Source organism: Coregonus clupeaformis, chromosome 1 (assembly GCF_020615455.1).
Source record: "Coregonus clupeaformis isolate EN_2021a chromosome 1, ASM2061545v1, whole genome shotgun sequence".
Lineage (NCBI taxonomy): Eukaryota > Metazoa > Chordata > Actinopteri > Salmoniformes > Salmonidae > Coregonus > Coregonus clupeaformis.
Window position 1 is genome coordinate 21,917,662 of NC_059192.1, and position 12,826 is coordinate 21,930,487.

The 12,826-nt window shown below is 43.1% G+C and overlaps 1 protein-coding gene across 5 annotated transcripts in view; it reads right to left on the reverse strand.

Moving 5' to 3' along the window:
- Positions 1-12,826, reverse strand: part of LOC121544180 (rho GTPase-activating protein 44) — an 82,745-nt gene that overhangs the window by 5,601 nt on the left and 64,318 nt on the right. For 3 of the 5 annotated variants that reach the window (XM_041854271.2, XM_041854138.2, XM_041854196.2), the window contains exons 2-18: positions 11,953-11,992; positions 9,462-9,581; positions 9,273-9,349; positions 8,742-8,853; positions 8,417-8,493; positions 7,883-7,994; positions 7,703-7,771; positions 7,211-7,292; positions 6,591-6,718; positions 6,385-6,496; positions 5,437-5,518; positions 5,191-5,271; positions 4,555-4,668; positions 4,146-4,237; positions 3,695-3,875; positions 1,573-1,593; positions 527-715 (exon numbers count right to left, since the gene is read on the reverse strand). In XM_041854271.2, coding sequence (XP_041710205.2) covers positions 527-715; positions 1,573-1,593; positions 3,695-3,875; positions 4,146-4,237; positions 4,555-4,668; positions 5,191-5,271; positions 5,437-5,518; positions 6,385-6,496; positions 6,591-6,718; positions 7,211-7,292; positions 7,703-7,771; positions 7,883-7,994; positions 8,417-8,493; positions 8,742-8,853; positions 9,273-9,349; positions 9,462-9,581; positions 11,953-11,992 — 1,689 coding nt within the window. The remainder of the gene's footprint in view (positions 1-526; positions 716-1,572; positions 1,594-3,694; positions 3,876-4,145; positions 4,238-4,554; positions 4,669-5,190; positions 5,272-5,436; positions 5,519-6,384; positions 6,497-6,590; positions 6,719-7,210; positions 7,293-7,702; positions 7,772-7,882; positions 7,995-8,416; positions 8,494-8,741; positions 8,854-9,272; positions 9,350-9,461; positions 9,582-11,952; positions 11,993-12,826) is intronic. The other 2 variants (XM_041854344.2, XM_041854397.2) reach the window with 2 other exon arrangements.

A 12,826-nucleotide genomic window follows, 5' to 3' on the forward strand; every position in this document is an offset into this window, starting at 1 on the left:
AAACTGTTTGACAAATACAATAAAAAATCAATTTGCAATCTTACATGAGCAGTGTTAATGAAACCTGTTCTGATGGATGGAAAGGGAAAAACATGTACATGCTGCATTGGCAAGCTACTTCTGAGATAAGGTACACACTTTCAAAATGTTATCAGTAATGGATAAAAAGTGCAATCTGAAAACAAATAGAAAGCATACTTTTATGTCCCTCTACAAAAAAACGACTCTCTGATACAACCTGGATATGAAACAAAACCAAGCACAAAAATAACTTCAAGGGTTCTAGAAACTCTGAAGATCAGACTAAAGGACAACAACAACAACCAAAACAACATCACACGAGGTCACGAGGTCAAACCAAGTTTGAGAACACATGCAACAGGTGTGAGGGGCTTCGGTTCGCAGAAAGATGAAGATGATGCGTGGGAAAGAGAATTAGAAGACGTCAATAGACTGAAAAAGTACAACAACGCCGTGTCGGGGTCAGTTTCAGGACGCGAGGAGTGTGGGAAATGGACAGCCTTACCTGGCACGGTCACTGCTAGCGGGAGGAGGGGTTGGGGAGGGGGACGCAGAGACCTCCCCCTGCTCAGGTATGAGAGCATCTGAGGGAGGGAGGGGGGGCTGCACACCCAGGGGCGTGGAGGAGCTTTTACGCGCTGACGACGAGCCCCTGCGCGACACCCAAGAAGTGTCCATCACCCTGACCCCCATGCTGCAGTGGGACAGAGACGCACAGCCAATCAAAGACAGTGGTCAGGGGTCCGGGGTCAACCAAGCTCAGGGAGCCTCATCCTGTAGTCCTTACAAACGTCAGCACACTCTTTACTGAACTATATGAAGTAGAAACACTAGGGAAAGGAAACCTTTGTAATAATATGTCACAGTGTGGATGTATGCCATCACTAGCCGGCTTCCACCCGGTTACGCAACCCTGCACCTTTGAGGCTGCTGCCCTATATACATATACTTTACTCATTTCATATGTATATACTGTATTATATTCTACTGTATTTTAGTCAATGCCACTCCGACATTGCTCGATCTAATATTTATATATTTATTTTACTTTTAGATTTGTTGTGAATTGTTAGATACTACTGCACTGTTGGAGCTAGGAACACAAGCATTTCGCTACACCCGCAATAACATCTGCTAAATATGTGTATGTGACCAATACAATTTGATTTGATTTGTATGGTTGGTCTCTGTGTGACAAACAACTGTTTGCACCTGTTATTGTCATTTGTACTTGTCAAGCAATCAGAGGAGTACATCTGATGCCAGACATCGCAAAAAAATGCATTTGAAGTAAACAAACCACACACAGTGCGAGAACATTGTTCACACAGGAACTTGACAACAGTTATTTGGCAGCACTCCGTCTGTCAGCAGCACTCTGTAGGGAACATTGAACTATAGGATTACAAGTGTGTCATTTGGACGAGAGAATAATCGTGACTGGAATACTGACAGACAAATGATGACAGAGAGAGGCATTCTCTCCACAGGCAGTTTAGACAAGGGTGAACAGAGAGGAGATACAGGCAGGACGAAGAGTAAGTACAGTACCTTTGAATTTTCCTAACGCTGCTTGATAGGACAAAAACATCACAATAAAGGGTAAGGATCATGAGAAACTCCATTAACTGATTCACAGCAACACTAAATCAAAGCAACTGCGGGAGCAGTCGGGTCAGGGGTTGGATCCAAGATGGAGAGGCAGCAGGTTGAGCCTTCAGGCTTGTATTGCAGAGGGTTGTGGGGGATGGAAGTCATGCTGAGAGTAATGAGCAGAGGGATTTGAGGGGTGAAGATGGTCCTTCCCAAAAGAGCTCCAAGCATGTCCTTCTGGTGAGCCAATTATCACTTCGTTTAGAGCTAATTAGGGCAACATTTCCCCACGGACATAAAAATACCCCAAAATAACACCAAAATAGAGGAAGTAACTTGCAGCAGTGGTTAATGTGGTCGTTTACTATTAAAAGAGCAATGTACAACTATGGATAGTTAAAGGCTACATAGTATTCAGATATTTTATCAATCGATGACAATCTCACACACCAAACAAAGACACGGTCAAGGACATGGCATGACACATCACCCATAGTGTTTGGAGAAAGGCCCCGAATTAATGAAGACCATAACAGAGGTATCAACCTGCCTTCATGGACTTGAATTTGGACACAAAAGAAAAGGAATCAAAGCTGGGAATGCTACTTCCTCATTGGCCTTAGCTTGTACTAAGGAGCAGGATGCTCCTTGACCTGATCCTGCTCTATCTGGAGGGGTGTGTGTTTCTAATGAGAGCAGAGCTCTATTGATTGGTCCCTATACAGTCCTGGCCAGGTTTAATTAGCTTGGTTTATTATGTGGTCCCAGGGCTGAGGGGCTCAGACGGTCTGCTCTGCTGAACAGGGACCGATAAGACAGAGGGGTCATTTGAAAAGAGAGAGTGAGAACATGATTGACTTGAAACTAATCCTCTGCACAGCACAAGAACTGCTTACAGCACCACTCACCACCACGGACCAACCTCTTTCTCTGAGCTCCCTGCTGTCTGCCTGTCTATCTCTCACAGTGCATGTCTCTCTCTCCATCTCACTAGTTATCTCTCTCACCTGAGATTAAGAAGAATTCCGTGATATTCTCTCCGCCATTCTCATACCCAGACAAAACCTTTTACTTAGCTCACTTAAACAGACTTTACAGCCTTGTATGATCTTATGAAGAAAAACTATTCACATAGAAAGATGACATTATGCTATTTCTATGGCACAGATCTGGGTTAAAATACATGCTTATTTAAGTATATGTATTTGAAATACTTATTTTCTGTGTATTTGAGTATTTTCAAATAATTTGGCAGAATCAACTACTTCTATTTGAAGTATTTGAAAGTATTTTCTAAACAATTTCCTATAAATACTATTTGAAACAATTTTCAAATACTTGCTTCCAAATACATTTCAAATATCCCTAGGACCAAACAGACCTGGGTTCAATTGCAAGGGAGTATTTAAATATTTGTATTTGAAAAAAACATTTTCTGTGTATTTGAGTATTTTCAAATACATGGCAATAATTTCTAAGTGAATTTCCATTTCCAAATATTCAACTTATATTTTCAAAGAAAAATTATCAAAATACTTACTTTGAAATTTACATTTTAGTCATTTAGCAGACACTCTTATCCAGAGCGACTTACAGTTAGTGAGTGCATACCTTCTTTTCTTTTCATACATATAAATGTATGTGAAAATTATTGAAATACCTTAAATACCTTAAATAGTATTTGAACCCAGGTCTGCTATGGCATACAGCTTCACAAAACACAAAAATATGTTGCTAGTCAATCAAGCCATTACCCTTCGCTCATGCATATCCTTTATTCTGAACTATACTGTAATAACCAATAATATCAATAATAATATTTTATGTCCAATCCCACTGGGCACAGACGTCAATTCAACGTCTATTCCACGTTGGTTCAACGTAATGTCATTGAAATTAAGTGGAAACAATGTTGATTCCACCAGTGTGTGCCCAGTGGGATGGTTCATGTTCCAGAAAATAGTTTTCAGCGAGGACAGGGAGGGAAGACAAGCAGTTAGGTAATTGACTTCAGAGACAGAGAGGATTTGAGAGAGATGTGGAGGGTAAGATAGGGGCAACAAGAGTTGGATCTTCTTACCCATCCTTCTTATAGAACTCCAGCATCATATTATCGGTGGCCACACTGAGTGGACGTCGGCTCTGATCACTGTGCTTGCGATCTGAATGGTCCATATCCGGAGAGGGCATGGAGCTGTAGTTGGCATTGTGGTTGGTGTGGACTGGGCTGCCGTAGTTTCCTGTGACATTAAACTCAATCTCTGAGAGAGGGGAAAGAGATAGATGAGGCGGTTACTTTTGTGACAATTCACATGTATCCTGTTTTATGAACTGACTCTTAAAATTGTGAATAATGTCTCCTAAGGTCGGTGACTGACTGTCATACTGTGTATGTGACGGCTGAGGCTCATCTCCACTTGCTCCGTTACAGACGGTGATACAAGGATATTAAAGCAACAGTATTAAGCCCTAATGGATGAGCGAGGCGGTTGTGCCTGACAGAGGCTGAACAGACACTGTGTCTTCCTCACCTCCAGGGAAGAACCAGTCAGCGTGCTGGATGATGGGCTCAATGATGCCTACGATCTGCAGGGACACAGTGGTCATCATCTCTGTAATGTTTCTGAAGGGAGAGAGAGGAAGAGATATGAAGGAGTTAGTTTAATTTGATGGAGAGAGAACACTCTGTACTGGAAATGATTAACTTGAACCTTGAGATATGAGTATTATGTAATTTGGACAGTTTTATGCATTTTCATGATATTAGAGAACTGACCATCATTAAAATGCTGATAAAAGTGAAGAGATATAAAGGTTAAAGATAAATGGAAATTATTAAGGAGTCTTTTTCTCTTTAAGTTGCAACCAGTGACCAGGCATTGCTTTTAAAAAGGTATGGTGTGACTAAATTATGTGGTAGAGAGAGAGATTAAGTCCTACCCTTCCTGCGTTGTCCACAGCAGGTTGGGGCCCAAGACTATTGCTATATTCCCAGGGGTCATTTTATTTTCGTCCTGGTAGTCGTCCAACTTGGCGAGGAATTTTATTAAATACCTGAAAGAAAACAAAAAAAAAAATAACTAACTATACATAATCATTCATGTACTGTATACTGCATTGGCTGATAAATCTCTGAATCCTAGTTTTCGGGCTCATCCTAAAATTAACCAATTGCTCAGACATAACCCCAGGCAGCTCTTTTCAATTGGGCTATGATCAGGACAGCTTTGACAGGTGTTTCGCAAAAGAAGACAACCTAAAGATAAGCCTATTTGTGAGATTCAAAGATGACACTGACATGCACTGCAGTCTGTCAGCCTTTTGATTTCTATTTCATCTTTCTTACACCCCCCACTCTCACTTCTCTTTGTGATAAAGAAAAATCCAGTTCTGGCTGCTTGAAAGCTATGATTCCTCGGTTAAATGCCTGATGTGAAAAGAGCAGTGAGGGATAGAAATGGTGAAAGGTGATGGAAACTGAAATAATTGAATGGTCAGGCAAGTCCAGGAAAGACCAGAGCGAAGTGGGTGTGGGACAGGGGAGAGAGAAAGAGCGAAACAGAGATGGCGACTCACTTGAAGTTGTTGCCGTTGGCCAAGGGTAGTTTCTCGCAGGCTGTGAGGAGGGCTTGGAGTCTCTTGTCTTGGTCTTGAATGCTGCCAGACGAACCACAAAAGAACAGCTCAGTGTAAAAGAGAAACCCCATATCCAATGATCTCATCCTTTTCAAGTGAATAAAAAAAATCACCAGCGTGGGGTATGAATCAAACACAATGAATAAACATCAGCTAATGGCAGCATCATTATAAGCAGATACTGACTTGGAAGCTTGAATCCATTCGTCGTAAAGTTCAAAGGTCATCAGTGGCTCAGGGAGTTCCCGAAGGTAGGATTTCAAAGCACCTGTCGGGACGAGACAAGAGGAGGGTGAGTGAGAGAAAGAAGGATCAAGCGAGAGGACTGGGAGGGTGAGTGGGAGAGATAAAATAAGAAAGTAAGAAGGGGTATACTACTACTGTTAAGGCCTAAAGACAGCAGTGCCAAAAGATGAAGCGCATCATAAAACACTGCCAGACACAGACAGAAGGAGAAAGAGGGGGAAGGAGAGAGTGTGTATGTCTCTACTGTAACTATATATCCTGTACTGTATGGGAAAGATGAAGCAGGACGTCATGGTATCCCTCGCATTCTGACGGTGCAGAGCAAACCACAACAGCTGTGCCACTATTCTGTGTGTATATGTGTGTAGGCATGCCTTTGTGTGTATCTATTTGCACTACTAGATATTCACATTCAATCACATTCAATCACTCCAGGGAGCATCTTTAATTAGCTGTGTTAGAGAGCCCTCTGCTGTTGACTTGATTCTAATGTGCTTGGCTGGGTGACGTGAATCCACCTTGACACTACTCTACCCTCAGGAGAGAGTTGCAAATTAGCTTTCCTTTTGGTGCTGGCTCTGCCTATCAGCCTGTTTAACATGGAATCATTAGAAATAAACATGGAAGAGGATTCAGAGATCATTATTTTCCAAGGCTCACTCAGGTTGCTATTTACATGTTCCTATATTCAGATTCGCACACAGCCAGGATCATAACAAGGCTATGTATAAGACCTACGTTGTTCTTAGGTTGACAGGGAGCCCTTGATAACCCAAACAGACTAGGGGAAGGTTTCCGGACGATCTCCGTGACAATATCAGTTGGCATGGTAACAGATGCAGATTGACAGGGAGAGGGGTATTTGGGGGGGTTGGGTTGCCAATTCACCTGCGATGGCGTGAGGGTCTACAGAGTACTCCTGTACGTCCATCACCCCACAGTCTAGAGACGCCTTGAGCTTCTTCAGTTTGGACGCAGAGGGCGCTACTCTGAACAGGCCCTGGAATGGGACAGGAACACAGGAGGTTAGGCTAATCATTATGTTGTCACTTGGTAATGGGTAAACATAGTGATAGGGTGGAATACACACCGACCTCTTCCTGCATGCCACACTCCAGCAGCATGGTGACACAGGCTTCGATAGGAAAGGCAATGTCCCGCCCGCTGAGGGCTAGGTGCTCCTCTAAGGGTTTCCCATAGCATGGCTTCTCCACCCAGGTCTCTGTCAACCACAACACACACACACACACACACAGCACCAAGGTTACACAGTCAACAGGTTAATCAGGTTATTACTAAGGCATGACATTACCTCACATACACTATAGCCTCTGTGCAGCCCCTGTTGGCTTTAACTTACTTGATATACGCCCTTGGTTCCTATAATGATGGGTGTGTAAAAAGGAAACTAATAGCATACAGTAGCTATGAATATCAAGGTTGGGTTCAGTTCCATTTAAACCACAGCAATTCAGGGAGTTAATAGAAATTCCATTCATGAATTGAAATGTCTTCACTTCATAAAAAAAAGGAAGGAATTTCTATTCATCTTCAGAACTGACTGAATTGAAATGGAATTGACCCCAACCCTGATGAATATAGAAAAGATGTGCACCAGTGCTCCTACTGCTGGGTTGACGGTGGAAAGAGATGGCATACTGTATGTGTGTAATAATGAGTGAGGGCTGGGTGGGCACTGGGCAGACAGACTCACCCTGGTGGGCTTTAATCTGAGGCAGAATATTCTGGAGAAGCTCTAACGACTTCCTGTGGTACTGTGCCTGCACCTCTATCAACTAGAAACAGAGAGAGAGAGAGAGAGAGAGAGAGAGAGAGAGAGAGAGAGAGAGAGAGAGAGAGAGAGAGAGAGAGAGAGAGAGAGAGAGAGAGAGAGAGAGAGAGAGAGAGAGAGAGAGAGAGAGAGAGAGAGAGAGATACACAGAGAGAGAGAGAGAGAGAGAGAGAGAGAGAGAGAGAGAGAGAGAGAGAGAGAGAGAGATACAGAGAGAGAGAAAAGAGAGAGAGAAAAAGAGAGAGAGAGAGAGAGAGAGAGAGAGAGAGAGAGAGAGAGAGAGAGAGAGAGAAAAGAGACAAAAAGAGAGAGAGAAATAGAGACAAAAAGAGAGAGAGGGAGAGAGATTAGTGTATGTCCATGCTGTACCTCAATGAAGACATAGTGAGTGGGTTTAGAGATTAGAGTACTTACTGCCTGAAAGTAGCTTGCATAGTCAATTTCTTTGGCCACAAAATTGTACATGTCCGCTGATAATTGATCCTGGAAAAATACAAAAGCATAACTTCAGAAAACAAACAGCGATTTCAGAGAAAACATCTTGAGGCGCGTGAGAAAGAGAACGTGAGCGAGGAAAAGGGGATGTAGACTGACTCGACAGATCTCCATTCGATTGGCTGCCTCTTCCATCTCTTCCCTGAGGTGCTCGCCCTTGGCCCCTGGCTGCACGTTGCTGGACATACCCGATTTGGTGGACTGGTGGAACCTGATGGATAGAGGGAGAAAAGAGGGGGGTTACACATCCTACGCAAACATATTGACATCCGCTGCGTTCTAATTATCTATCCTTATGTCCTAAGTGTGCACTTGTTGATTTCCCAGTCTGTCTGTGTCTGTCCATTCATCCGCCTGTCTGTCTGTCTGCCTTCCTCTCTCTCACTCTCTATCCTCCCCACCTGTCCATAGTAGGGGTGGAGAATATGACCATGTCTAGATCCTCACTGTGCAGTATGGGCAATCAAACAATGACATTCACGTGAAACGCTGTAACGAGGTCCGTTCACAGGGGATTGAGTTTCTTCCTGTCTGAACATACAGCGAAATCACACACCATTTTCACACACACAGAGACACCTTGAAACACTCACACACACACAGACTCATGCAGTGCCAGTGAGCAGCTCTTACCTTGTGCGTGCCGAATCCATGTCCAGAACCAGTTTTGCTAAATGTTTCCTTTGTTTCTGGATGTTGGGGATTTCCACCTGAGTGAAATCACATCACAATAAAACAAAGACTCTTTACTCTGGTTTGTTCTGTAGTGTGAGAGATTGGATGGAGACAGACATGGCAATGTCAGAGGCGCTTTACCTGCCTGTTAAACTGATCATCATTTTATCAATTACAATAATTCTGTTCTCCAGCTTGTGCAAAAGCTTTGCAGGTGTGGTAAATTTGAAGTGGTAATCTCGATGACCGTGGTAAATATCATGGTTGCTATGGTCTACCGTACCTCTGCTAGTTCGTACAGGGGTTCCACCACGTCTCTCTCAATGGTGAACTCAAACAGGATGAGCTCCTGAGCCATCTTCTCCTGTGTCTCGCCACACAGTTTCAGCATCTTCCTGCAACCGGCCAATGAGAGGTCAGAGAAAGCATAGCCAATCAGAACTCAAACCAGAACAATACCTTGTGTCACTACAAAGCATGTGCTATTACTGTATGTGCTATCACAATAACGGATAAAAAGTGTAATATGCTATTGAAATGAGCTGATCGTTGATAGTTTACTCTGCTGTTGATCATGGATCATCGCTCTTTAAAACATCCTGTGACAGATGTGGCAGATGATCAATCGGTAATTAAGGAGTAGTCCCGTGTAGCTCAGTTGGTAGAGCATGGCACTTGCAACGCCAGGGTTGTGGGTTCGATTCCCACGGGGGACCAGTATGAAAATGTATGCACTCACTAACTGTAAGTCGCTCTGGATAAGAGCGTCTGCTAAATGACTAAAATGTAAATTACTGTGTGTGTGCATACTCACCCCAATAGTGAGTCGTCACCCAACACTGCAGCTCCCTCCACCAGACATTGTGCTAGCGTTGTAAGGGGCAGCTTTTTCTACACAGGAAACATAACAGGAGAACATGTAACACTCCCCTGGAAATGTATAATCTTAATGTCAGCATTACAAGAAGGAACAGGAAAAATACAAGCAGACAGGCAGACTCACCGAGGGCGATCTGACAGACCTTTTCTCCACATCCACCCCCTGTTGGCCCTGCAGACAGGCGGTCAGCTTCTTGTGGGTGCTGTGGGACACCTGTTTGACCAGCTCCAGCCGCTTCTCCACCTGATGGATGGAAAGAAGGACAGGGCTCACTGATTTTGGTATCTCTCTTCATACACACGGAAACCACACACACACACACACACACACACACACACAAGTAATCTGAATCTCTTTAAGTGTTCCCTACACTCATCAGAAACCAATCCAGTGGAACCGATGTCGCTTCCATTGACGATTTCATTAATCTGAAGGTATTATACAGATGTAGGATCTTAATTTGAGACAGTTTGCTACAGCAAGAGAATATGTGAATAATAATGTGGATGATAATTAATCTACATTTTTGTAGGAGTTTATATATTTTTCATAAGGGAACATCAAGTCTGACACAAGTGGAAATAACAAACTTTTTAAACCTCAAATACACTACACGTTTAAAATGGTAAATCCTGCAACAGGGTGATCAAATTAAGATCCTACATCTGTAGCCTGTAGTCTGGCTTCCTCAGTAAATCAGAGGGGAGGTTCAGCCTTTGTCTCTAATTAAAGAGGTTCCATTTTGGAGCTGATTAACTTTGCCTTTGGTAATTCGAAACCCATTTCACACAAAACATACTCTGTTTTAGGGTTAGAGTTTCACATTCAGAAAAGAGGTATGTACAGTGCATTCGGAAAGTATTCAGACCCCTTCCCTTTTTCCACATTTTGTTACGTTAAAGTCTTACACTAAAATGGATTAAATTAATTTGTTACCTCATCAATCTACACACAATACCCCATAATGAAGAAGTGAAAACAGGATTTTATAAATTTTTGTAGGGAAAAAAAACCCACAATGAAATGAAATACCTTATTTACATAAGTATTCAGACCCTTTGCTATGAGACTCGAAATTGAGCTCAGGTGCATCCTGTTTCCATTGATCATCCTTGAGATGGTTCTACAACTTGATTGGGGTCCACCTGTGGTAAATTCAATTGATTGGACATAATTTGGAAAGGCACACAGCTATCTATGTAAGGTCCCACAGTTGAGAGCGCATGTCAGAGCAAAAACCAAGTCATGAAGTCGAAGGAATTGTCCTAGAGCTCCGAGACAGGATTGTGTTGAGGCACAGATCTGGGGAAGGGTACCAAAAAATGTCTGCAGCATTGAAGGTCCCCAAGAACACAGTGGCCTCCATCATTCTTAAATGGAAGAAGTTTGGAACCACCAAGACTCTTCCTAGAGCTGGCCGCCCGGCCAAACTGAGCAATCGGGGGAGAAGGGCTTTGGTCAGGGAGGTGACCAAGAACCCGATGGTCACTCTGACAGAGCTCCAGTGTTCCTCTGTGGAGATGGGAGAACCTTTGAGAAAGGACAACCATCTCTGCAGCACTCCACCAATCAGGCATTTATGGTAGAGTGGCCAGACAGAAGCCACTCCTCAGTAAAAGGCACATGACAGCTCGCTTGGTTTGCCAAAAGGCACCTAAAGGACTTTCAGACCATGAGAAACAAGATTCTCTGGTCTGATGAAACCAAGATTGAACTCATTGGCCTGAATGCCAAGCGTCACGTCTGGAAGAAACCTGGCACCATCCCTACGGTGAAGCATGGTGGTGGCAGCATCATGCTGTGGGGATGTTTTTCAGCGGCAGGAACTGGGAGACTAGTCAGGATCGAGGGAAAGATGAATGGAGTAAAGTACAGAGAGATCCTTGATGAAAACCTGCTCCAGAGAGCTCAGGATCTCAGCCTGGGGCGAAGGTTTACCTTCCAACAGGACAACGACCCTAAGCACACAGCCAAGACAACGCAGGAGTGGCTTAGAGTCAAGTCTCTATATTATATTATTATTAAGTCTCTGAATGTCCTTGAGTGGCCCAGCCAGAGCCCGGACTTGAACCCGATCAAACATCTCTGGAGAGACCTGAAAATATCTGTGCAGTGACGCTCCCCATCCAACCTGACAGAGCTTGAGAGGATCTGCAGAGAAGAATGGGAGAAACTCCCCAAATACAGGTGTGCCAAGCTTGTAGCGTCATACCCAAGAAGACTCTAGGCTATAATCGCTGCCAAAGGTGCTTCAACAAAGTACTGAGTTAAGGGTATGAATACTTATGTAAATGTACTTTTTCCGTTTTTTACTTTTAATACACTTGCAAAACTTTCTAAAAACCTGTTTTTGTTTTGTCATTATGTGGTATTGTGTGTGTAAATTGATGAGGAAAAAATCTATTTAATCAATTTTAGAATAAGGCTGTAACGTAACAAAATGTAGGAAAAAGTCAAGGGGTTTGAATACTTTCCGAATGCACTGTATATATACTTTATAAGCACACACACATGCATGCCACACACACACACACACACACACACACACACACACACACACACACACACACACAAACACAAAGACACACTAACAAAACTTCCTTTTGACTCTTACCTGTAGCAGGTCTTCGCTTAATACTTCTGTTTTTTCAGCTCTGCAATAAAGAAGAAGGAAAAAATATGATTAGGGTGGAGTGGGGAATTATGGGATACATTATCTAACAAGTTATCGTGGGAATGGGAAATGTATGCACATACCGCTTTGTCAACGTTATTACATCACAGAGTGGATGATTCATTTCCCTGATGATGCCTTGAGCTAACCATATAACAGGAATGTTTACTTTACTGTTCTCAGAGTGCTGAGAGAGAGAAAAAAAAACGATGTTCTTCTGAGTAACAGCCACTTGGCTGACTTATAGAATAAACAAGGCCCAGCTCCTTTTGGGACAGGTCTGTAGCGAATAGAAATCTGACAATTTATGTCACCCACTCCCTCATCACTCACCGTCAGAATATTGCTCAATACTGTACAACAAACATTGGTTTTCTGTAAAAAAATGTTAGCTATGTTGTCATTACTTTTGGAAAATGGAGAATGATTTTGCTTTAGATCATCATGATGAGCATGAATTGATTCAATGTCTTCTCGTTCTCACTAAGGTGAATAAATACAAGAACTCACTAAGGGTCATAACCACTTTTTCCAGAACATATAGGCAAAAACGCTGCATCACCTTCATCTGTGAGTCACATAAGTAGGAACACATGGTCTCATCTAGGATTATCGGTGCCATGGCAAAAAGACGCGTGTTCGGATGGGTTTGATTTGGTAGGGGATCCGTGTGTGTTCTGTTGGAGCATGGGGGGTTGGGGGGTGTTTGATCTGGTAGGGCATCCGTGTGTGTTCTGTTGGAGCATGGAGGGTTGGGGTAGGTTTGACTTGGTAGGGGTTCCGTGTTTGTTCTGTTGGAGCATGGGGGGTTGGG